Source organism: Bipolaris victoriae (genome assembly GCF_000527765.1).
Source record: "Bipolaris victoriae FI3 unplaced genomic scaffold scaffold_120, whole genome shotgun sequence".
Classification (NCBI taxonomy): Eukaryota; Fungi; Ascomycota; class Dothideomycetes; order Pleosporales; family Pleosporaceae; genus Bipolaris; species Bipolaris victoriae.
In genome coordinates this window covers 62,796-84,193 of record NW_014575272.1, presented here as the reverse complement: position 1 = coordinate 84,193, position 21,398 = coordinate 62,796, and the positions used below count along the sequence as shown (strand labels likewise).

The window sequence follows — 21,398 nt, the reverse complement described above, 5'->3', positions numbered from 1 at the left end:
GGGGGCGTTGACATGTGTCAATCACTTCCGCGTGTGGCAGCGTGAGAGCGGACGCGGACCGGCTGTGGGCGAGTGCAAGCCGCCACCTGGGCCGGACAGTCTGCGCGAACACGTGGAGGTGCATATGCTCGGCATGGCCATGATTTGCGTGTGCATCGATCCGCTGCAATGTGAGCGATGCGAGGGCTGGTGAAACCGCAGCCCGGCTCCGCGACGCAGCCAGATGGGGAGGTTGATGTGCAGTGCGGGCGTGGAGGAGGGTGTGGAGGGAGTGGAGGGAGTGGTGGGTTGTGTGGATGTGGGTGAGAGAGGGTGTGTTGCTTGCACGGTGGGCGTGGTGCATAGTCCTAATCCGACAGAGGCTGCATTCGCTAGGGCCCTTCCCCGCGCCTCTGTGTGTGCTTGTGCCGAGCGGGCTTGGAGGTATGTGGTATTCTAGTCAGTGAGTAGATACATATGTAGCATGTATGAGTCCATGTACTCTACTGTACGGGACGAGGTCACGATGGCAGATGTCGAGGGTGTGCCAGGGCGGGGGGGAGGCGGCGGTGGCGGCGGGGAGGCAAAAGACGGGGCAAACGACTCAATGGGCGAGCCGAGAACACTGCCGCGGCCCATGTGTGTGTACTTGTATTTGTGTGCATGTACATAGTAGAGTGCGTACCTCCATGTACATATGGACACATGTATGGATGTGTGCAGACATTACAGTCCATGTACATGGATGCATGGTAGCTAGTACATGGACAGCACTAACCATGCCATGGGCCGCCCTCCCTTTCTCCGACTCGACTGGATGATATAGTATTGCCAAAAGGCTTCTTTGCTTCTTCTACCGCCTTACTGGACCCTGCAGCTCATCTGCAACCCCCCGCCTTCCGCCCTGCCCTGGCGAGCCCTGCCCAATATCCAGCACCGCTTCCTCCAAGCACGCCCATGGTCCGGAACGCGCTCCGCAATCCTTTCCCCCCTTCCCCTCGTCGCCCTCTTCCACTTCCCCCCAGCCAGCCAGCTAAAGGGCGCATGCATGTGCTCGTCCCGTTGCTTCTTGCTTAACAAGGCAGCCCTCCGCCAATCACGCCCACCACGACCCCGACGCTGCTCGTCTGCTTTTTTCCCTCTCTGCTGCCCTTCGCATCCCTCTTCTGCCTATACTGGCTGTCGACGGCCCGGTGGGCCAGCGCTTTGGCCCTTTTTGCTCTTCACGAGACCCGCTCCTGGGCCCTGTGGCCCACCTTGGACGCCCACTTAGCCCTCCACGTACCTTTGCGCCCCGACCCACACGCTGCTTGCCTGCCTGCCTCCTACTCTACCCTCCGTGCCTCAAGCCTCCCTAATGGCGTGCGCCCGCTGGTCCAGCAGCTAAGCCAGCTAGCACTCAGTTACCCTTCCATGGCCTCCCCGACTGCCATATAGCCCCGGCCCTCGGAAGCACGCGTCGTCTGGCTACACGTCCGACCATCTTGTTTAAGACAAGTTCACTTCCTCCTAGCGTCACTTGACCTACAAACCACGCTCTGCCCCGAGCTATCGTCTATCGTGTCTTTCAGAATCTTCATATCACCACAACTCTGCCGCTCAGACATATCCCCCCTGACCATCTCTGCTCCTCCTCCTCCTTCTCCTCTCAAGGTCCACCCACTTCCACCCTTCCAACCCCACCACACCCTCCCTGTCAAATCATTCCTCTCTACCAATCCTCTCTCAATTGCAACCTGCATACCCAGTCCAAAAGAGGGTACGGAAAAATAAGTGGTAGCCAAAAAAAAGCTCGCTTCATACCTCTCTTCACGCACCCCCATTCCGCTGTAAGTCCGAGCAACGCCCATGACTCTCCAACCAACGCATGCTGATTCCATGCAGACATTTCACATAATCACTTGGCCCTCTCTCTCGACACACTTTCCGTCTGTGTGGTAAATCGGTAGACTTCGGCGCCACGTCATAAATCCACACGTCCAAATGATCCAAGTCTGCTACCCTACCCCTCCTCTCAAGACCGTGCATCCGAGGCGACTCGTCCTCGCACCGGTCATACAAAATCAAACAACAATGAATCCTCCCACAGCACCAAACCCGGCCGGAGACGCGGGTGTTCTCCCAGAGTTCAACAGCCTCAGCCTCCAGGACGCACCATCTCCACCAGTAAACGATGATGAGCTCGACGTACTCAACATGTCACGCGAGACGGCCATGAAGTTGATTGCACGCTCCATCATCGCCATAGCAAACGCCGCCGGCGACGTGCCAGCCACGCCACCGCTGTCGCGACCTGCAACACCAGGCGGCCGGGAGACCCAGGTCATTCGACAGCACCGAAGAACCTCTTCTAGACCCGCCACGCCCATACCCGCCGAAAAGGAAAGCCATCAGCCTACAGAACTAGCTCCGCCAGAAGCGAGCCACGACGAGCCCGTCACCATCCACGACATCGGCGCCGGAGCCCAGCCCGAGGCGGTGCAACGCGCCAACATGGCGAGGAAATTCTTCTCCAAGACGGTGCCAAAGGTGGGCGTGGAAGAGTACATGAATCGCATTCAGAAATTTTGCCCGTTATCGACTGCAGTCTGGCTAGCGGCTGGATCCTACATGCTGCGCCTGTGCGTTATCGATAGGAGCGTCCCACTGACCTATCGCACCATGCACCGGCTTATCTTGGCCTGTGCACTGGTGGCGATGAAGGCGCTCGAGGATCACCGATGGCCTCAGAAGCGCTTTGCGGCTGTAGGCGGCGTCGACGAGGCTGCGCTCAGCCGTCTGGAGCTGTGTGTCGAGTTCCTGCTGTCGTTTGATGTCCAGATCTTCACTCCAGAGAAGCTCCGGGAACTGACACTGCAGCTGCAAAAGGCGGGTCAGGCTGCCACCATGACGTGCCGGTTGCCAACAACTTTTAACCTTCGATTGGGTACCCCCAAGATGCGTAATGCGCAGGTAGCGTGAGTGTTTGTTTCAAGGAAGAGAGAGAGAGACAGATGTGTATGGAGAGACTGAGCGGACGCAAGATGAAGCGTCATTCTCCTTGTTGTTTCGAGTTTTCAGGATATCCCCCCACCTTGAGCATGAAATCGGCGTTTGGGTAATAGCAAAACAGAGGCATCGAGATCGATGCCTGGGCAAGCGGGTCATTGTGTACTATAGACACCAAAAAGGTGCATAGGAAGAAATGTTGAAATTTGTTGGCGCGCAAACGCACGAGCCCACTTTTTGACGGTTGTTTGTGGAGACCCGAATGATGTACTCTAGATCCAGGTACCGTTCCAGTTCCAGAGTGACGACTGCCGCTGCCAAGGCTGTGCGGGAAGTCTATCAATCGCGGCTTACGGAAGACTGGAATGCCAATACTCGTCGATGCTGGCGCCGTTGATCAGCAAGCTCCATTGTGCGGCTTCGACTGCGCACCACTATCAGACGACTCCACCAGAACATGGCCATTTTTTTTGGCGGTGCGTTGTGCTGTGTTGAGGCTACGCAATGACATGCGTGCGCATCCCTGTTACGGGCAGGTTTTAGCTTGCGCGGCAACGACGATCGTGTGCCCCTGGCGCGCCACAGTCTCGTTGAACGAGTCCGGACTTGCTGCACACTTCACGCTCTGGGTACTAACAAATACCCGCCTCGTCCACGCCTCCCACCCCCACCGCTGCTGTATAGAGAATCGCAAATTCGCATCTATCACTCGCTTCATTGTCGCTCCCTAGTTGCACACTACGCACACTACGCCCGCCACGCCCACCATGACGCGGATACTCGTTCCCTTCGCTGCAGTCGTCGCCACGTTATCTCCCCTCGTACACGCTGGCATCAAGTTCACTGCCCCCGCAGCTGGCTCCACAATTGTCGCCGGCTCTGCCATTACCGTACAATGGTCAGAAACCGATGCGGGGCCCAAACTTGCGGACCTGAAGGGTTACCAGTTGCAGCTGGTGGTTGGAGGTAACAAGGGCGAGGAACAGGTAAGCTGAGCTTGGGGCAACGAGCATAGAGGCCGTATGCTGACATCTCTACTAGATGATCGCGACTACCATCACCCCGAGCGGCTTATTCTCGGCCGGTAACGTAGCTTCAGGAAGGGTAGAAGCAAGTGTATCAGAGGATCTCAAGGATGCCAATGCCTAGTATGTGCACCGCCCCAGATTCCTCGACCCTCGCTCTAGCACAGGACTAATGCCGCCATCGCAGCTTTATCAAGATGATCGCGACTGGCAAGACTGGCGACGGCCAGTACGTCGTCTACTCTGATCGCTTTTCCTGCTCCGGCATGACTGGCAAGAACATCCTCAATCCGACTGTGAAAAAGGCCGCCACCGACGTCACTGGTACAGCTGGACCGGCAAGTGAAGACACTTTGACCGATAAAGATCCAGCCACTGCTGGTGATCTATATGCTGTCGAATACACCATGCAGACCGACATCACTCGTTATGCGCCCATGCAGCCTGTGCCTGGCACAAAGGTTACTGCAACCAACACCCAGCCACAGTACCCCACCAGCAGTGTGAGGATTGCCAAAACCAGGCTGCCACCTCCTAGCCAGGTGAATACCATCACAGCCCAGCAGACATTTTCTACCAAGAGCAGGGCAAACACGGTATGTTGTTCGAATGATTGACAACGAGCATACGCCATCTTTTATGCCGAGGCCAATTGGGAATATTTGCTAACTGGTCTACAGGTTGCCCCGGCGCCTCACGCCACCGACGATATGGCCAAGTTCCTCAGGCGTTGGCAAGACTAGATGACCTTTTGTTTGTTGAAAGATATCAGTCCTGTAGCTCGAAGGCTGGCAGCAACCGACACATTGTTTCCAGCATCGACATTTGCACACCGCCGTAGAGCAGGCTAGTCCTGGGTATCGTGGCCGTGGACCTATAACCCATAGCATAATCACGTCGTGCCATTGTTCGCTTCGCTGCAACGCCTGCAGGATCGTTTTGTTTCACTGCATCTTTATACCTGAATAATAAAGGGATACCCGATTTTGGGCAATGACATGGCACGGCGTAGGTGTTTGGAGCTTGCTTGATTTTCTTCATGGCTAGGGGTTGTTGGCACGTTGTAATAAAGTTTAAGAAATTTATAGACATGATTATGTAGTTCTACACGCACTAGCGGATGCATCAAACGACATTTTTACAATATTGTTTTTACCAAACACTGCTTTCGTATAACTCCCATCATTTACACAGTAACCAGCTGATACGTGGAATTACACCTTCCTCATCCATAAAAGCTCGTGAATCGCATAACCGCGGCTACCCGCCACTTAATCCGATGGAATACCCGGAGTAAAACAGCCCCTATCAAAGCAGAGCTACCATTTGCAATCAATAGCATTCATTGCGATGTAGTTGAAAAATAATTGTAACATGAGTTGTTCACGTCTGCTTAGAGTATAGAATGTTAGATTTACTATCTTGGAAGATAATATATTTTTTCCAAAATACTAGTGTGCAGTTCCATCTCATCAACATTACGTTGTTTTGGTGAGAGTAGGTTTTATCCGAGTATTTCGTCGGACTAAGAGCCGCGCCTGCCAGGCTCGAGTCTCACCACCCCACCACCCCCACCTTTCCAACCCGAGCTATCTTTTGCATCTAATCAACTGACGAGGCAACTCCGACAGCTCACGCCCCCTTCCCCTTCTTATGTACAACCTCTTGCCCCAAATCAGTCGCTCCCTTCGACACACTCTGCGTACTACCGCTGCACGAACTTCGCAACGACGATTAGCGAGTTCCGCAACTGCAACACCGTGCCTGTACAGCCTATCTACAGAGAGCGAGAGTTGGATCAACGTGACCAAAATGGCCATTGCTGAGAACTACGACGAGGTCCTCAAGGGCAAGTACCCAGCTAAAGAGCATGCGAAAAAGGTCAAGGAGTGGTTGGTGAGCAAAGGTGGGGATAAGAATGGAACGATTTATCTGGAGGCTCAGAAGCAAAAGCTAAATGAGGATAACGATGGAGAGGCGCCATTCCGGTACGAAGAACAAGACGAAAGATGTCTAAGGGACTTATGCTAACCACCCCGTCTCTAGACAGCGACGTTACTTTTTCTATCTCAGTGGTTGCGAACTCCCAGACGCGTACCTCAAATATGAGATGGCCACTGAGAAGCTGACACTCTTCATTCCTCCTGTGCACCCGGATGAGGTCATCTGGTCAGGCCTGCCAATGAGCCCAGAGGAAGCAAAGGCAAAATATGATATTGACGAGTGCTTCACCACCGACGAGCTAAACTCGCACCTTGCCAGCACATCCGAGTCATCACAATCAACAATTTATGCCATCCCAGAACAGGTATCAGACCACGTCACCTTCATCGCGTTCAAGGAAAAGGAGTTTACCCAACTCAAGACGGCCATTGAGTACTGCCGAGTTATCAAGACGGACTACGAGGTTGCTCTTATCCGCAAGGCAAATGTCATTTCTACTGCAGCTCACGTAGCTGTCATGAAGGCCGCTTCCAAGGCGCAAAACGAATGCGAACTCGAAGCAGTTTTCCTCAAGGCCTGTGTTGAGCGCAACGCAAAGAACCAGGCCTATCACTCCATTGTCGCTGCAGGAGAGCACGCAGCTACACTGCATTATGTCCACAATGCCGCGCCAATTACAGACCAGAACCTCCTGCTGCTGGATGCTGGATGCGAGCTCGACTGCTATGCGTCAGATATCACACGCACATTCCCCATCAAGGGCACATTCACAACCGAGTCTCTAGCCATCTACAAGATCGTTCTAGACATGCAGCTACAATGTATCAATGCACTCAAGGCTGGCGTCGTGTGGGACCATGTCCACGAACTTGCTCACAAGATTGCTATCAAGGGACTCTTGGATCTCGGTATCCTGAAGGGAGATGCCGAAGAGCTGTTCAATAAACGAATCAGCGTAGCGTTTTTTCCACACGGCCTGGGCCACTACCTTGGAATGGACACTCATGACACTGGCGGCAACGCAAACTATGCGGACAAGGATGTCATGTTTCGATATCTCCGGACACGAGGTGCGCTACCAGAGCGCAGTGTGATTACTGTTGAGCCCGGAATCTACTTTTGCAAGTTCATCATTGAGCCATATCTCAAGGACGAGGAGAAGAAGAAGTATATTGATGAAAGTGTGTTGGATAAGTACTGGGCAGTGGGAGGAGTCCGAATTGAAGGTAAGTAATAGTGGTTTAAACAAGGTTCCGCGGAGCTAACATGATTTAGATAATGTGCTCATTACGAAGGACGGAGTGGATAACCTGACGCCGACACCCAAGGATGTTGACGACATCACCCAGCTGGTCAAGTCTGCATAGGTTGTGAATACGTTTACGGCAAGGCAAAGCCATACCTAGCGCATATAGACATGAATATATCATTTCCGATGAACGAATATAGAGACCTTCTACGCATAGTATAGCGTTACCATCATACAGCAAGGCACGCGCAGTATTCCCCAATCACATGGACTAGCAGTAACCTCCATTCCGAGATGCTCGTCTGTATTCCCTTTATGGGCCCGGAGTATGATGGTCCGTTTCGCATTGATTGGTGGGCATTGACATCCTTGCCCTTTTCGCCTAGTTCATTTAGCGATATTGCCATAGTCACGTTGAGTGTGGGAACCCCCCCTGTTTCCGGCCACTGTCTAGCTCTCTTGTGGAGAGGTTCCAAAGGTGGCATCATGTATGCCAACCCTATCAAATTAAACTAGTCTCGAGGCACGGAATTGTGAGTGTCCGGGGCTAAAAAGGGCTTTTTTACTAAGAAGGGTTTGCGTGTGTGTAACGAGGAGTGATGGATGGGGGGAGGGGGAGGGGGTGGGGATATATAAATGAAGAGCTGGGGTGAGTTGTGGTAGGTAGGTTACGCAGTGCTCAGGTGCCTTTGTTTATTTTTATTTTTTCTGGAGAAAAGATGTTTGCACCACTTCTTGCTGTTGCGGCTCTCTTTGGGCTGGCTGTAGGCCAGAAGATTACTCTTCAAGCGGAGGATGCTATGCTCTCTGGTACCACGGTTGGCTCTTCAGTCGCAGGCTTTACAGGTAAATCCGTTCTTCACTCATCTACAACTTGAACCTGTACAGTGCCCGCTAAACCAGTGTTTTTTTTTTCTTGTCTAGGAACCGGATATGTAGAAGGCTTCTCGGATGCCACAGACAAAGTGACTTTCAACATCAGCAGCCAAACGGGGGGTCTGCACGACCTCGAGTTGATCTACAATGGACCGTACGGCGACAAGTTCACGAACATTGTCTTTAACAATGCGGGCGGCAGCCAAGTCAGTCTTCCCGCGACCACAAAATGGACGACGGTGCCCGCGGGCCAGGTGCTGCTCAAAGCAGGTATAAACACAGTTGAGATCCAGAGCAACTGGGGCTGGTACCTCATCGATGCCATCACCCTTACGCCCACTGCCCAGCGACCTCCGCACAACATCACCACAACCCCCGTAAACCCCAAAGCAAACGCCGACGCCAAAGCGTTGCTGAAATACCTCGTCAGCATCTACGGCAAGAAGATTCTTTCAGGCCAACAAGACCAGGCATCTTTCGACTGGGTAACTACCAACGTCGGCAAGACACCCGCCATTCTCGGCCTCGACTTGATGGACTACACCGACTCCCGCACCTCACGCGGCGCCTCCTCCAAAGACATCGACTACGCTCTCGCTTTCGCTAAAAAGGGGGGCATCGTAACCTTTGTGTGGCACTGGGGCGCACCCACGGGCCTCTACGACACAACCGAGCAACCCTGGTGGTCCGGCTTCTACACGCGGGCTACGGATTTCGACATCTCTCTCGCGCTATCCTCTACGACAAACGCAAACTACACGCTGCTCCTCCACGACATCGACACCATTGCCGCGCAGCTCAAAAAATTGCAAACAGCCGGCGTCCCCGTCCTCTTCCGCCCGCTCCACGAAGCAGAAGGCGCATGGTTCTGGTGGGGCGCCAAAGGCGCCGCCCCGGCCAAACAACTCTACCGTCTCCTCTACAACCGCCTCACCACCACACACAACCTGCACAATCTCATCTGGGTCTGGAATTCCGTGAGCCCGGAGTGGTACCCTGGCGACGACGTCGTGGATATCGTTTCTGCGGATACGTATGCGCAGGGCGACCACGGTCCGCAGTCGGCAACGTTTAATGCCTTGTTGAAGTTGGGGAGTAGGGAGAAGATTGTGGCGGCGACCGAGGTGGGGAGTGTCATGGAGCCTGCCGATCTTCAGGCCTATAGGGCGGATTGGGCGTGGTTTGTGGTGTGGGGGGGTGAGTATATTAGTGGCGGGGTGTGGAATAGTGTCGAGTTTTTGAAGAGGGTTTATGGGGATGCCTATGTGCTTACGCTAGATGAGATTCAGGGGTGGAGGCGGACGTGAGGGTTAAATGTGTTTTGAGGGGGGGGGGGGGGGGGGGTTTGTTTGTATGTAGGTTTGATGTTGGTGGTGGGGATGTGGGAGGGCGGAGGCTAGACTAGATAAGGAAGGGAAAATGGCTTATGTTAGTAGGGGCCTTAGGCTATGTTGCTTTGCTCTTTGTCCGCTTTGTACTAGGGGCACGCAAAAGTAAGCGGGGCTATGTATCTATGTGAATGATTCATACATAAGTTCACCTTACCCTTTACTATTACTCCTTCTTTTTCTTGTGAAGTGCTCTCTTTTTTTTCTTTTTTCTTTTCTTTTTTTTCGATTTATACTTTGAATACTAAAACTATCGACAATGTCGGAAGCTCAACGCCCCAAAGTCGGTGTCGGCGTCATCATCCACGACGAGGCTGGCAACATCATCATGGGTGAGCGCGCAGGCAGCCATGGCGCTGGTATCTACCCTTTTCTCTATCCATTCCCCCTCTCTTCCCCCCTCCCCTTCGTCCTGCATGACTAACATATATACTCCCAAAAGGCACATTCCAATGTCCCGGCGGCCACCTCGAATACTCCGAATCCTTCGCCGAAACCGCCGCCCGCGAAGTGCTTGAAGAAACCGGTCTGCAAGTCGGCAACATCAAGTTTCTAACTGCTACAAACGATGTGTTTGGCGAGGGCAAGCATTACGTTACTATTTTTGTCACGTGTACGATTACTGGGGAGGATAAGGTGGCTAAGGTTTGTTTCCCCCCCCCCCCCCCATATCTTTTTTTCATTATGCAATTCTACTACGGCTTTCCATTTCTGTGCTTCTCTGAGATATTTGATAAATTGCTGATGTTTATGACACGATAAGCCGATGGAACCGCACAAATGCGCGGCGTGGGAGTGGGTGCCGTGGAGTCAGATGTGGGCTTGGGCCGGGGAGCAAGCGGCGGCTGAGAAGGAAGGTAGGGAGGTCAAGAGGAAGATGTTTTTGCCGCTTGTGAATCTTTGGAGGGAGTATCCGGAGTTGGAGTTTGCGTTGGGTGGGAAGAGGTAAGGAAAGGAAGAATGAAGGGGATGTTGGAGGTCCCTCGCTTTGCTCGACGGCCCATATATGAGGCATGCGATTTTCTTGGTTTCCGGGAAAAGCGAAATTTACTACGAGCTTATCCTCCATCAAGCAAGTTGAAACAAACTGGCTTTTGATTGACCTGGACTCTACGATTGTGGGAACACGATGAGATATCAAGTAATGTAAACTTGTATGAACATCCTGAAGAAAAGGAAGACATTCAGCTTACACAACAAAATCCCCACTCATGTCCTGAACCATCATTGCAAAATAGAATTCAAGAAGTAAAAGAAATACATCCAATTACGATGCTAACTTCCTCGACGACACTACCTCCCACTCACTAAACTAACATAAATTCACCCTCGCCTCCCCTTCCTTTCTATACACATCCTTCTACCACGCCTCACTTCCAACCGCTCAACCCCGCCCAAGGATCATGTGCTCCACCCGCACCTTGATTCTGCCCTCCCTGTCTCTGCGGATGAGCGTAACCCCCTGCTCCACTCGGATATCCAGGCTGAGAAAAATGGCTATAGTCTTGCTGATGGCTTGGCGGGGGCCCAGGTGGTGGGGGAGGAGGAACGTAACCTTGTGGCAGGTTAGGTGGCTGTGGCGTACCACTCCATTGTTGCTGCTGCTGTGGAGGCTGACCCCAAGGCTGGTGTTGTTGATGCTGAGCCGGCGGTGGAGAAAAGAACTGCTGATGCGCAGGGGGAGAAACGGGGTTGTATTGGTTGTGGACTGCAGGGTTGTAGCCTGAAGAAGACTGTGACGACTGTGATTGATGGGCGTATTGTTGCTGGTAACTCTCTCGTCGTGGGGGAGCTTGGTTGTAGCTGTTTGAAGGCTGGCTGTAGCCTTGCTGTGGCGACATGTACTGCTGGGTTGGGGCTGTAGTAACGGGGTAACGTGGCGTGACAGGTGGTGAGGCTGCAGGATTATACGCTCCGTGGCTAGCCCCTGAGGTTGATGGGTAACTAGGAGTTGACGACAGCGGTGGCGGTATGCTCTTCTTTCGGCCTGAGCCCTGTGATACAGGCGAGCCAGAAGGCTCCATTGACATTCTTTCCATGAGTTCCTTCATTCGTTGCTGTTCCTGATCTGCACCTTGCGCCTTGTTTCGCTCCTCTATCTTCGAGAGAAGCTGCCCGCCTTCTCCTCTTCGGTTATTAACAAAAGTTTCGACATTCTTCAAGAGACTCGAGACAGTATCCTTCATCTCCGAATAAAAGCTCTGGGCACGTGACAGGCCAGCAACAAGGTCATTGAAGCTCTGGTACACTCTCCGGTACTTAGTCATGACCGTATTCCGTTGTCTCGAAAAGGCCTCGTATTTGCTCTGCTCAGATCGTACACGTTTGTCTTTTAGCAAGTCTGAGTAAGTGCGCGTAAGTTCTTTGAGAAGTGATGCCTGTTTGTGGTTCGCCTGTAGGATGCGGTTCTGGTGTGGCCGGAACTTTTCAAGCTCAGCTTTGAACAACTGCGCTTCTTGATTTGCAATGGCTTTCTTGTTAAGTATGAGAACGTTGGAGATGTCGTCAGAGTGAACCTATTTGGTCAGTAAAGTGCAGCTCAAAACTCGAGTTGGCATGCCTACTTTGTCTTTGAGGTCCTTCAGTATCTGCATCCTCTCCTTTTTGACAAGATTCAGCTTCCGCAGGATATCCTCAACAGCGCCAATCTGGTCTGTAACCGAAGGACCCTCATCAATGTCCTCGTCAATCAGAGTACCTTCAGTTGGCCTGGGGCTCTTTCCCTTGGTTGCACCGGCCTTGACCATGGCTCTCGAGTATAGCACATCGGCTTCGTCCGTCTCGCCGGCTGATCGCATTTCGTCAAAGTCGGCTTCGTATTGGCGGAATGTGCTGTAGAGCTGAGCATCACTGCTGCTTGCCTCTTCAACCGCTCCACGATAATTCCTGATGTCGCTCCGCAATGTCGAGGTTAAGCGCGAACTGGGTTGCTGCGTCCATTCTGCTCCGTACTTTGATCTCATCTTCTCGCAAACGCTTTCTTCCATGTCCAATTGTTTCATACTCGACTCCAGTGAATTGATAATCTCAGATTTGTCGCGATCCAGTTGCTCAAAGGCCGCCCCAAAGGATTGGTGTCCAGCAAGCTCCTCGCACCACATTCTGAAATCATTATCGACCATCATGTCCTGATCCATACCACCTCTTATGACGTTGAGACTATCGGGCAGCTTCAGGTAATCCAGACCAGCAGCCATCTCATCGTTGGCTACTTCGACTCGCTCGCTCTCCGCGCGGATGAGTTTGGCTTTTTCTTCGTCGTATAGACTGGCTGACTCAGTCACAGCTAGAGGCACAATCTTCTGGAAAATGTCCGGTCCGATGATTCGCTGGATATCTTGGCCCTGGTACAGCTCGCTGACGGGTATCGCTTTCGCCGCAGGCATCTTCGACACTGGCGTAAGCGACGCCTCATTTGGAATGCCTTGGTGGTAGATGAAATCGTTATCTTTTGAAAACTCGGCCAGTTTCTCCTGTACATTCGCTAAATGCTTTTTAGTCATCTCTGATAGTATGCTACCCGTGTCTGAAGCGAGATTCGAATTGGCAGGTGCATTGTTGGGAAAACTGCCTGCCGCTCGAGTCGCATCTTTGGCACTTGCTTCGGCCACCTGAAGTCTACAGATTGCGATACCGTGTGAGTTTGCGTCATCGTCAGCTAGAGCCTGATAGTACTGGGCCAAAGAAGCCATATGGTGTGATTTGATCTGTTGAACAATCAGTCTTGACCTTCAAGTATGGCTGTGATGCTCCTACCTGACAAACCAATAGCCAAACCTTCTCAAACACAGCATTGGTGACATTCTCTTGTGCGCCTTCTGTAGCCTGCGTATACAAGAATGCAGCCTGACTCGCCAGTTTTGCGAGTAAGCCAACCTTCTTTCCATCTGCAATCTGCTTTTCTAGAAACACCTCTTGCGCCTGCGCCAGCATGATGGCAATGAGCGTCTTGACAGTCTCCCGGCTAAGATCGGTCGAGGGTGCGTGGAGGAAGTTCTCGTTGATGTATGTGAACATGCCGGCGGATGCCTGGAAGGAGTGATACGCAGTCTTGAGCCCCACATCCTCATGTCTGTTCTGGTGGGCGGCGTGACAGGATAGGACGGCTGAGATGTTGAAGATGATGCTGGCCTTTTCGTATGCGAGCGAGTATTGCGAGGTCGGCTTGTGTGTAAAAGCATCGAACCTGTCGTCAGTCAGTGGTGGCTGTCCTACATCTGCCTAACTCGTCTCTGCTTTCCATGCACCGCTCATGCCTATGCAGCAACACTTCCACAAACGTACCACGTAAAGCTAATCTTGATGTGGTTCTCATCCACTGGGAATCTCAAATCGAGCAGTTCCAGCTGTCCATAGTAGCGATACAGTAAATCTCTCCCTGCTGCACTGTCCTTGCCGGCGCCTCTCATGTCCTGGCGCAGGCGGTTCAACGTAGCGCATTCTTCCGAGTAACGTTCTGGGTCGTCGCCGTACGTGGCTCGTATGTACTGTTTCAGTGGAGCTATCCAGTCAATCTCGTTGGTCTGCTTGAGCGGGACCGAAATCATGGGTATTTGGGTCGTCATGATGGGCAATGTATGCGCAGTGTCAGCCGCCCCTGGGCGCGTCTTCAGAAGAGGTATTGTCGCAGAAGTGGGCTGGTCGTGTCCCTCGGGCAGCGATCAGCGATCAGCGATGAGCGATGACGGTGACGGGCGACAGGCAACGAGCGACAGGCGACAATGCGGGAAGTGGGTTCTGGTAGGCCTTGGACAGGACGCTAGGACAATTGCTCCAGCACCGTATGCGCAATGCTCGTGGGCCAATGTCGCGGGTGTTCTTGGAGTCGTAGCCAGGCAATCACGCAGCAAATGGAGTGGCGGACATGGGGGCATGCAGCACAGCGAACGATGATGCGTTGTTGGTCGGAGTGGGCTGTTCACCGAGGCACAGCTTGGTCAAGCCGCATAGGGCACGTATGCGAGCGATTGCGTTGCGACACGGTGAAAGCTTATATGGTAGCGATGTTGCAGTAGCTAATGCAGTGCCGTTGGTGAGCTCCGGAGGTGTCGACGACATACGGCGAAGCAGGAGCACGAGGACGAGGTAGCCGGTGGTGGGGGCCCTGCCAGGCACATGCATATAAGCAACACCAGACCCGCGCCCTCACCAGCCCGTATCCGCCTATCACCAAGCACGCACACTACCAAGGTCAGACCGCTATCCGTATGTAATGCTCTCCTCTTGTCACACCGTCGTGAGAATCTAGCGAGCCCAAGTGGGCGATCCCATGTCTGCCGCTTGCGCCCGCCCAATAACATTTATAAGAGGCCGCATCGCTACGCGCCCGCGATATTGGCTGTGCAAGACTAGCGAACCTTCACCTCAGGAAACACTTGACGAGGATAAGAAACAGTCAGGGATGAGTCAATCTCTGTTCATGTCAATCATAACGGGCGTTATATTATACAAGCCTTGAGTCGAGAGGCTGGATACAGATACTTCTATACACCATGTCCAAAGCAGCTTCTCATGCGCCGTCCAATGCTACCCGGTATTTTGCTGCGAGTGCGCCTCCCACATGGCGCCTAGACTCGCCGTGTGCGCCAGTCCATTCATACAATTCTCTGTGCCATCAACCTATGCTCAGCCCGACCCCTTCTTCTTCTCGTCTTCTTCCGCCTGCCGTCGTTCTTCGGGGCTAAGGTGCTTATGTTGCCCAGTCAGATTGTGCCATGCGTTCTTGAGGAACCCCTCGTTTTCATGTCCGGTTTGAGTCGTGTTGCCTGCCTCATCCTTCATCTTGCCAGGATTGATGACCCGCTGTGCGTTCTTATCTCCCATCTCATCCGCAAGCATCTCGAGAATAGTTCGCTGGTTAACGCTGAGATACTTGGGCATATTGACTTTGAACTCTACACGCAAATCACCCTTGCCGCCACGTCGTCCAGAAAGCACCTTCATGCCCATGCCAGGAAGAGTAATGCGGTCTCCCGTACCGGAGCCAGTTGGCACGTTGACCTTGACTTCACCGTCCAGGGTGGGAACCTTGATTTCACCTCCCAACACAGCAGTAGTCAGGGGGATAGTCGCCGTGTGGAGAATGTCGGAGCCGTTCCGCTTGAACTTGGAGTCGGTAGCCACGCGAATGAGGACGTAGAGATCTCCCTTTTGACCACGAATCTGGCCAGAAGACATGGCTTGTCCGGTAAGTGGCGCATCTCCCTCGCCGTTGACGCGCAGGCGCATGCCATCTTCGACACCACCAGGAATTTCAATCGTGATGGTTTTTCTTTCCTTGACTGCTCCGTCGCCACCGCAAGTGCCGCACGAAGAGCCTCGGGGGATTGCGAATCCTGAACCGCCGCATGACGAGCAAGTTGCACTCATGTGGAAGCCGCCCATGCTTGTTACCCTCTGTCCAGTACCCCCACAGCTCTTACACTCTGCTCGTTTTGCTCCCTGCTTCAGCCCACTGCCACTACACGTCCCACACTCGACCAGTGGTGTAATGTGAATATCTTTCTTAACGCCCTTGGCTGCATCCAGGAATGAAATGTTTGTTTGCACTTCGATGTTGTCGCCCACCAAAATCTCCTCCTCGAAAGGATTCCTCCGCCCACCCGCCCTTCCTCTTCGACCGCCCGTGAATGCCCCGAACAAGTCCTCAAAATTGATGTCTTGGAACGGACCCTGTGCGCCACCGCCAAAACCACCAAAACCACCAAAGCCCCCGCCAAACGGATTGCCCCCAGGCCCCCCAGGCCCAGCACCGGCACTGGCGCCAGGATTGAAGCCACCGTTGGCATCGAAAGCGCCTGCGCCGTACGTATCAAAAGCCTTCTTCTTCTCGGCGTCGGATAAGACTTCGTATGCGGATTGCGCGGCAGCAAACTTCTCTTTTGCGCCAGCGTCCTTGTTCGTATCAGGGTGGTATTTCTTCGCCAGTCCATAGTATGCTTTCTTGATGTCGGCTGGCGATGCATCTCTACTGACTCCAAGCGTCTTGTATGGGTCGGCCATGGCGAATGATTGAGGGGAAGCATGGAAGAACTGGACAAAGCATTAGCATACATATCTCTTCAGAGGCATGAGGGGGATAATCGTACTCGTATTGACTGTGTGCTAGTCTGAGGCTGTCTTTGTGCTATTGAGGGTCTCCGCGGTTGTGCTCTTGTCGCTTGCGTCGCTATGCATCGCCGCTGGCACTTGGTAAGAGACCTTGAACCAGCGATGCGTACGGGAGCCACTGCTTTGAGTGGCATTGGGCCTACGAAACTCATCTTGGAAGATGTCGGGAATTGATCAAATGAGGGTGGTGATGCCAATCTACAATATCCTTTGCGACCCAAGCGGTAATGTCTTACCCGACAGTTGATAACTTTTTGCGGGCACGGGCCGGTGACGCACCGCCATTGGCCGCCCTCGGTAAAGAGCGCGTCGAATCTTCGAGAGTATGCCACGACGCGATGTCGGCCTGAGGCTACACTGGACAGCTGGGTAATGGAGAATAGCTTGAATTGTAATTAGATGGTCGATGCGCTACTGCAAGCCTACATCTCTGCGCAAAGAGGTCTTTCCTGCTGTCACCACCACCACGCATGCACTCAGACTGCACATGGAGAGCACACCACATTCAGACCTCCACGACCCGCTATATACCGGCACCATCCAGCGCAGAACCGAACCTTGACAAAATCCAAATGCTCGTTATCCACAATGCTCGTATCTATACATGTCGGATTGCGCTGTATGCGTGCATGACTGTACTGTAATCATCCACAGCCCCGGTACAGCCCGCAGTGCGTAGCACTTCTTTCCCTAGTCATAAGATGCCCGGTGTCCCAAACGCCTATTGAATGCTCATATCCCATAATATGTGTATAAAGATCGGAGGCGACCGCGCGCCAAAGAGGGGGTATCGTCGAAAGAAAAAAGGCAAAAATGCAGTACTATGTGTGTGCGGAGTGGCCCATTCATTTCCTGTAAGGGGCGAATCGTACTCTAAATTCTTTGTCTAGAGGTTCGATTAGCAAGGCTGTTGTATAGGAACGGCGCCAGCGGGCGTACCTTGGTGTTTTGATTTGTACAGCCAGTCAACAATCACGTCACTCTCGGTGACGGCCTGCGAGTTGAAGCTCTTCTTGACTGCCAGCCCCAACTGGTCCTTGTGTACACGGCGCTTCGACTTGGGCCGCGCCATAGTCGGGGACATTGTTCCGATCCCTTGGTTCAAAACGACGTGGCTGAGGGGGTTCTTGAAGCTCGACGGGCAGTCGAGGCGATAGGCTCTTCGGTAGCCGTGGAGCACAGACGAATCCTGGGCTGACCATTTGATCTGTCCACGGCGGGCGCATGTTAGCAAATCCACAAGCTGCTAGGCGACGGGACGGGAAGAGAGGCGCGACGAACATTGCCTGAGGAGCTGAGGTCGACCGAAGTGTTGCCACTGTTGGTAGACGCATTATCTACTTCCTTGAGACCACTGCCGTTCATGACGCTGGTCGCGCCGTTGCGACGGCCGCCGCGAGGGTTCGAGGCTTGGAGCGTGTGCAGTTTGTCCTTGAGCGACGGATGGGCGTCGTCGGGGTTGTGGGTGCGTTTTGGCGGCATTGTGCAAGGCCAATGGACGGCTGCAGCGAGATACAGACACGCTGGGGGCTGGTGAGGAGCGTGCGAGGAGTCGTCGAGGAGTCGCGATGTCTGGTCATGCGCTGTCCTAGTACGGGCGGCCAGCGAGAGGAGAACAAAATGACGGCAAAGGGTCCAAGCGTAGTAAATGACGTTGGCGCGCCTCGGTCAGGGTCCGCCCTCGCATTTGCATTCGTCCCCTTGCCCTCCTCCTTCCCCTGCATTAGGCCTCCGTCAACCCAGATTCCATCCAAGTCGAGAGCGAATGTGTGTACGGGCATGTTGGCAGTGGGCGGCCGTCGCTCGCCCTCTGCTTTTGCCTCGCCCGGCTTTGGCTCTTATGCACAAGGCGCTACATGGCTTCGTCGTCGCGTAAGTCGCGCGTCGCTCCTCGGCTTTCCCCTCACCATCCATCCCGGCCCCTCGCCTGAGACCAATAGTGCACCCCAAAGTGGAAGCACTGCCGATGTCGCTGACACGGTCTGGATGGCATTGGGCTCCTTCACCATGCCATTTGGAAAGCAAAAAATAAAACGTCCAGTCTGCTCGTACATGGAATCGGCCAGCCATCTCGGCCCTTTGCCGCCCGCATGCCCTTCAAAAGTGGAGACGCGTAAGCTCGCGTGCAAATGTTCCCCTGGCCCTCAGCATCTGGCCGTGTAGCCTCCTCGTACTACACAAATCGCCCGTGTGTCTGTCGTTTGGATGCGCATAGTGGCCTGAGAAAGACGACTGCCTTGGGTAGCGCGGGGGCGCAGAGATTGACGAAGAAGCTGATAAGCGAGTGCCACAACGACAAAAAGGAAGAGCAGATGCTAGTTGCAGTCGGAATCCTCTCGGGACCCAAGTAAGTACCCGCAGCTGGGGTTAGCGCAAGTCGGGATTCAGTAGAGATGGGTGAGTACCGGAACGAGTAATAGTCGAGTGACAATCTGTCCAAGGTGATTGGACGTCAGTCCAACCAGCCGCATCATGGACGAGCTGGTTCGGCCAGCAAAAGACACTGTCCCGGCCACATGCGTGGATAGTAAACGTATTTTTGAGACCTTTTCTGAATACGATCGCGTATTGTTATCTTGTCTATGCATGGTCTATCTTGCCTAGTCACTTGAGTTCACAATTCACATGTATGCACTCTATCAGACTTACTTTCACTTCACTCACTTCAAGCGACATGAACAATCACCGCTTCACCACCGCTTCTCTCACCTTTCGCCTACATAGGCAGCCTCCACACAGCTTTCAGCAGCCTCCACCATCTCCTCACCACCACACTTCTCTGTTACCTCATCCAGAGGTCTTTGGCCCACTAAGGCCTCTACCAACATCACACAAGTCAGCTAGCCATCAAAGTTGCAAGCATTGACTATTGGCTCACGGTAGCTCTCCTAGGCCTCTCACCTCTTGGTTTATTTTAAGCTAATATTCGTAGCAGTCTTTGCTTAACTTCAACCTTCCTAGCTGCAAGAAACCTCATAACTTCCTCCATACTTACTGTATCCAAACCCGACATGGCCATTCCCTTCAAGTATTCTTCGCGCCCCGTCAAAACCATGGGTAAAACCCTTGATCCTGCAGCCAGTAAGTTCTCGCCGACTGCTTCTCAGCAGAACGAGGCCCTTCAGGCAAGCAGTACTTTTACTTATCTCGAGTCTCGTGTCCTGAACCTCGAAGAGAGGCATGCAGGCTTACAGGAGGATATCGTTGGTCTCAAAGAACTCTGGCACTCCCTTTCCATCACCGTCGACAAGCTGAACAAGCCTGACTTTCCAGTACACGCTGGTGCGTTGCGAACTGCCAGTGACATTGAAGCATCACTTCAAAACGCCAAACGCTTCGGCTTGGAGCTGAAAAGGCTTAAGGAAGAGGCTCATGCATCTGTGAACAACGGTTCCGACGGTACAGCCAAGACGTCGACTCCTCCTCATTTGCGTAAGAAGGTTGCGTCTAGCATTAGTGATAGGTGAGTTTTGTATACCCTGATATTCATCGAACAGTCGAAAGCTGATCATCCGGCAGTCCAAAACAGAGTCAAGCTGCCGTTGCACTTGTAGATTCGCAAGCTAAGCAGCAGCTAATGCCAGCGCCGACCCCTCCTCCTTCCCCCAAGATCACCGTCCTAGGCAAACCAGAGTCTTGGAAGCCTCACCATATCACCACCTTGGCTCCATTCGCAGGCAACATCCCATGTGCAGATGTCACGTTTCATCCAGACTTCCTTGCAAACCATCTGGGTGGTATTCCTTGGTCACCAGGTCTACGGTTTGTTAAAGGCAAAGGCCCTTGCATACTCAGGAACCGTACGTACTACCAGCTTGACCTGGAAAACGAACCATATCTCCCTCAAGCACCTGGCATGCACGGTGCCAAACTCACGGCATTCTTCAATAAGGCTCCTGAAGAAGAGTTTGGCGGCCTTTTCGACGCTGATTCCAACTCGTACGAGAATGTACCTATGTTTGTTCTTGTCGACAAGCGTTACGTGTACTATGGCAATTACTCGCAGACCCGCTGGTCCGACAAGTTGGATCATGACACCATGGCGACTAAAGTTCCTGAGAATGTCAAGAACTTCTGGGCCGAAGAGCTCGCCTCGCCGACAAGGGACGAATGGGTTACTGAGGAACTTAAGAAGCACTTCTTCCGCAGGCCTGAGTATAGCGGCTGTCTTTTTGCCTCCCCAGACAATGAGACTACTGTCAACTCTGTCGAAGACGCAAAGCTCACAGAGAAAATGGTTAGAGATGTGCGCAAGTATGTCGATGAGCTTCGCCAGTGGGATCGTGAAGCCAGTATGAAGACGGCCATGATTAAGAAGCAGTCCATTCTTGATGCATTCAATGCAGTAAGTGATTTGACAGTACAGAAAGAGATGTTGCTAACTACATGCAGTCTGACATGGACGAGACGCCTGCACTTCGTCTCTGGTGGGAGTACCTCGAGTGTGTCGACTGGAGGAAGGACTTCTATGACCTCTTGGTAACTCTCCAGAAGCGCGAGGGTCACAAGTACGCCTGAGTAGCTGCCACTATGCGTGCTAAGATTGTTCGAGAGGTAAACATCTGTCAAAAGGAGAATTGGTTCTAGTCCTTTGGTTGCAGAGGGTTATTGATGAAATATGGCGTTGAGGCAGGATATTCACTTCTCACATATGAGCATGAAGAAGCATGGGTGATACTCAAGTCTAGAAAGGAGATGAGGTGAGAATCTTCTCCTTTCTTCTTGGGCAATGGTTTGGGTATCTTTGATTTGGACGTCCTGAGTTCATCAAGATGCAGTAATGTCAAATTGGAGTGACTAATCAACTCCCAACACAATCATTCCCCTTCCTTTCGGCAT

The 21,398-nt window shown here is 52.9% G+C and overlaps 11 protein-coding genes across 11 annotated transcripts; 7 read left to right on the top strand and 4 right to left on the bottom strand.

Moving 5' to 3' along the window:
* Positions 1-937: 937 nt before the first annotated feature.
* Positions 938-1,252, top strand: COCVIDRAFT_111338 (hypothetical protein; the record flags this gene model as incomplete). The annotated part of the gene is made up of 1 exon (XM_014696543.1): positions 938-1,252. A coding segment is annotated over one exon (315 nt), but the record flags the coding sequence as incomplete, so codon positions are not given.
* An 800-nt stretch (positions 1,253-2,052) lies between these two features.
* Positions 2,053-2,940, top strand: COCVIDRAFT_30559 (hypothetical protein; the record flags this gene model as incomplete). The annotated part of the gene is made up of 1 exon (XM_014696542.1): positions 2,053-2,940. The coding sequence occupies one exon, from the start codon at positions 2,053-2,055 to the stop codon at positions 2,938-2,940; it is 888 nt and encodes a 295-aa protein (XP_014552028.1).
* A 794-nt stretch (positions 2,941-3,734) lies between these two features.
* On the top strand, positions 3,735-4,735 carry COCVIDRAFT_30558 (hypothetical protein; the record flags this gene model as incomplete). Its single annotated transcript, XM_014696541.1, has 4 exons — positions 3,735-3,953; positions 4,009-4,115; positions 4,180-4,588; positions 4,673-4,735. The coding sequence occupies 4 exons, from the start codon at positions 3,735-3,737 to the stop codon at positions 4,733-4,735; spliced, it is 798 nt and encodes a 265-aa protein (XP_014552027.1).
* Positions 4,736-5,804: 1,069 nt separating this feature from the next.
* COCVIDRAFT_30557 (hypothetical protein) lies at positions 5,805-7,303 on the top strand (the record flags this gene model as incomplete). Its single annotated transcript, XM_014696540.1, has 3 exons — positions 5,805-5,980; positions 6,039-7,162; positions 7,212-7,303. The coding sequence occupies 3 exons, from the start codon at positions 5,805-5,807 to the stop codon at positions 7,301-7,303; spliced, it is 1,392 nt and encodes a 463-aa protein (XP_014552026.1).
* Positions 7,304-7,415: 112 nt separating this feature from the next.
* Positions 7,416-7,592, bottom strand: COCVIDRAFT_111363 (hypothetical protein; the record flags this gene model as incomplete). The annotated part of the gene is made up of 1 exon (XM_014696539.1): positions 7,416-7,592. One exon carries the CDS (start codon positions 7,590-7,592, stop codon positions 7,416-7,418), a length of 177 nt encoding a protein of 58 aa, XP_014552025.1.
* Positions 7,593-7,904: 312 nt separating this feature from the next.
* Positions 7,905-9,368, top strand: COCVIDRAFT_111352 (glycoside hydrolase family 26 protein; the record flags this gene model as incomplete). The annotated part of the gene is made up of 2 exons (XM_014696538.1): positions 7,905-8,031; positions 8,110-9,368. 2 exons carry the CDS (start codon positions 7,905-7,907, stop codon positions 9,366-9,368), a joined length of 1,386 nt encoding a protein of 461 aa, XP_014552024.1.
* A 340-nt stretch (positions 9,369-9,708) lies between these two features.
* COCVIDRAFT_41773 (hypothetical protein) lies at positions 9,709-10,398 on the top strand (the record flags this gene model as incomplete). Its single annotated transcript, XM_014696537.1, has 3 exons — positions 9,709-9,808; positions 9,892-10,094; positions 10,213-10,398. The coding sequence occupies 3 exons, from the start codon at positions 9,709-9,711 to the stop codon at positions 10,396-10,398; spliced, it is 489 nt and encodes a 162-aa protein (XP_014552023.1).
* A 421-nt stretch (positions 10,399-10,819) lies between these two features.
* Positions 10,820-14,014, bottom strand: COCVIDRAFT_30554 (hypothetical protein; the record flags this gene model as incomplete). The annotated part of the gene is made up of 4 exons (XM_014696536.1): positions 10,820-11,965; positions 12,014-13,156; positions 13,206-13,635; positions 13,734-14,014. The coding sequence occupies 4 exons, from the start codon at positions 14,012-14,014 to the stop codon at positions 10,820-10,822; spliced, it is 3,000 nt and encodes a 999-aa protein (XP_014552022.1).
* A 1,060-nt stretch (positions 14,015-15,074) lies between these two features.
* Positions 15,075-16,711, bottom strand: COCVIDRAFT_111401 (hypothetical protein; the record flags this gene model as incomplete). Its single annotated transcript, XM_014696535.1, has 2 exons — positions 15,075-16,481; positions 16,538-16,711. The coding sequence occupies 2 exons, from the start codon at positions 16,709-16,711 to the stop codon at positions 15,075-15,077; spliced, it is 1,581 nt and encodes a 526-aa protein (XP_014552021.1).
* Positions 16,712-17,404: 693 nt separating this feature from the next.
* COCVIDRAFT_111369 (hypothetical protein) lies at positions 17,405-18,041 on the bottom strand (the record flags this gene model as incomplete). Its single annotated transcript, XM_014696534.1, has 3 exons — positions 17,405-17,445; positions 17,499-17,766; positions 17,841-18,041. 3 exons carry the CDS (start codon positions 18,039-18,041, stop codon positions 17,405-17,407), a joined length of 510 nt encoding a protein of 169 aa, XP_014552020.1.
* Positions 18,042-19,612: 1,571 nt separating this feature from the next.
* On the top strand, positions 19,613-21,077 carry COCVIDRAFT_111361 (hypothetical protein; the record flags this gene model as incomplete). Its single annotated transcript, XM_014696533.1, has 3 exons — positions 19,613-20,022; positions 20,079-20,904; positions 20,952-21,077. 3 exons carry the CDS (start codon positions 19,613-19,615, stop codon positions 21,075-21,077), a joined length of 1,362 nt encoding a protein of 453 aa, XP_014552019.1.
* Between the last annotated feature and the right edge of the window lie 321 nt (positions 21,078-21,398).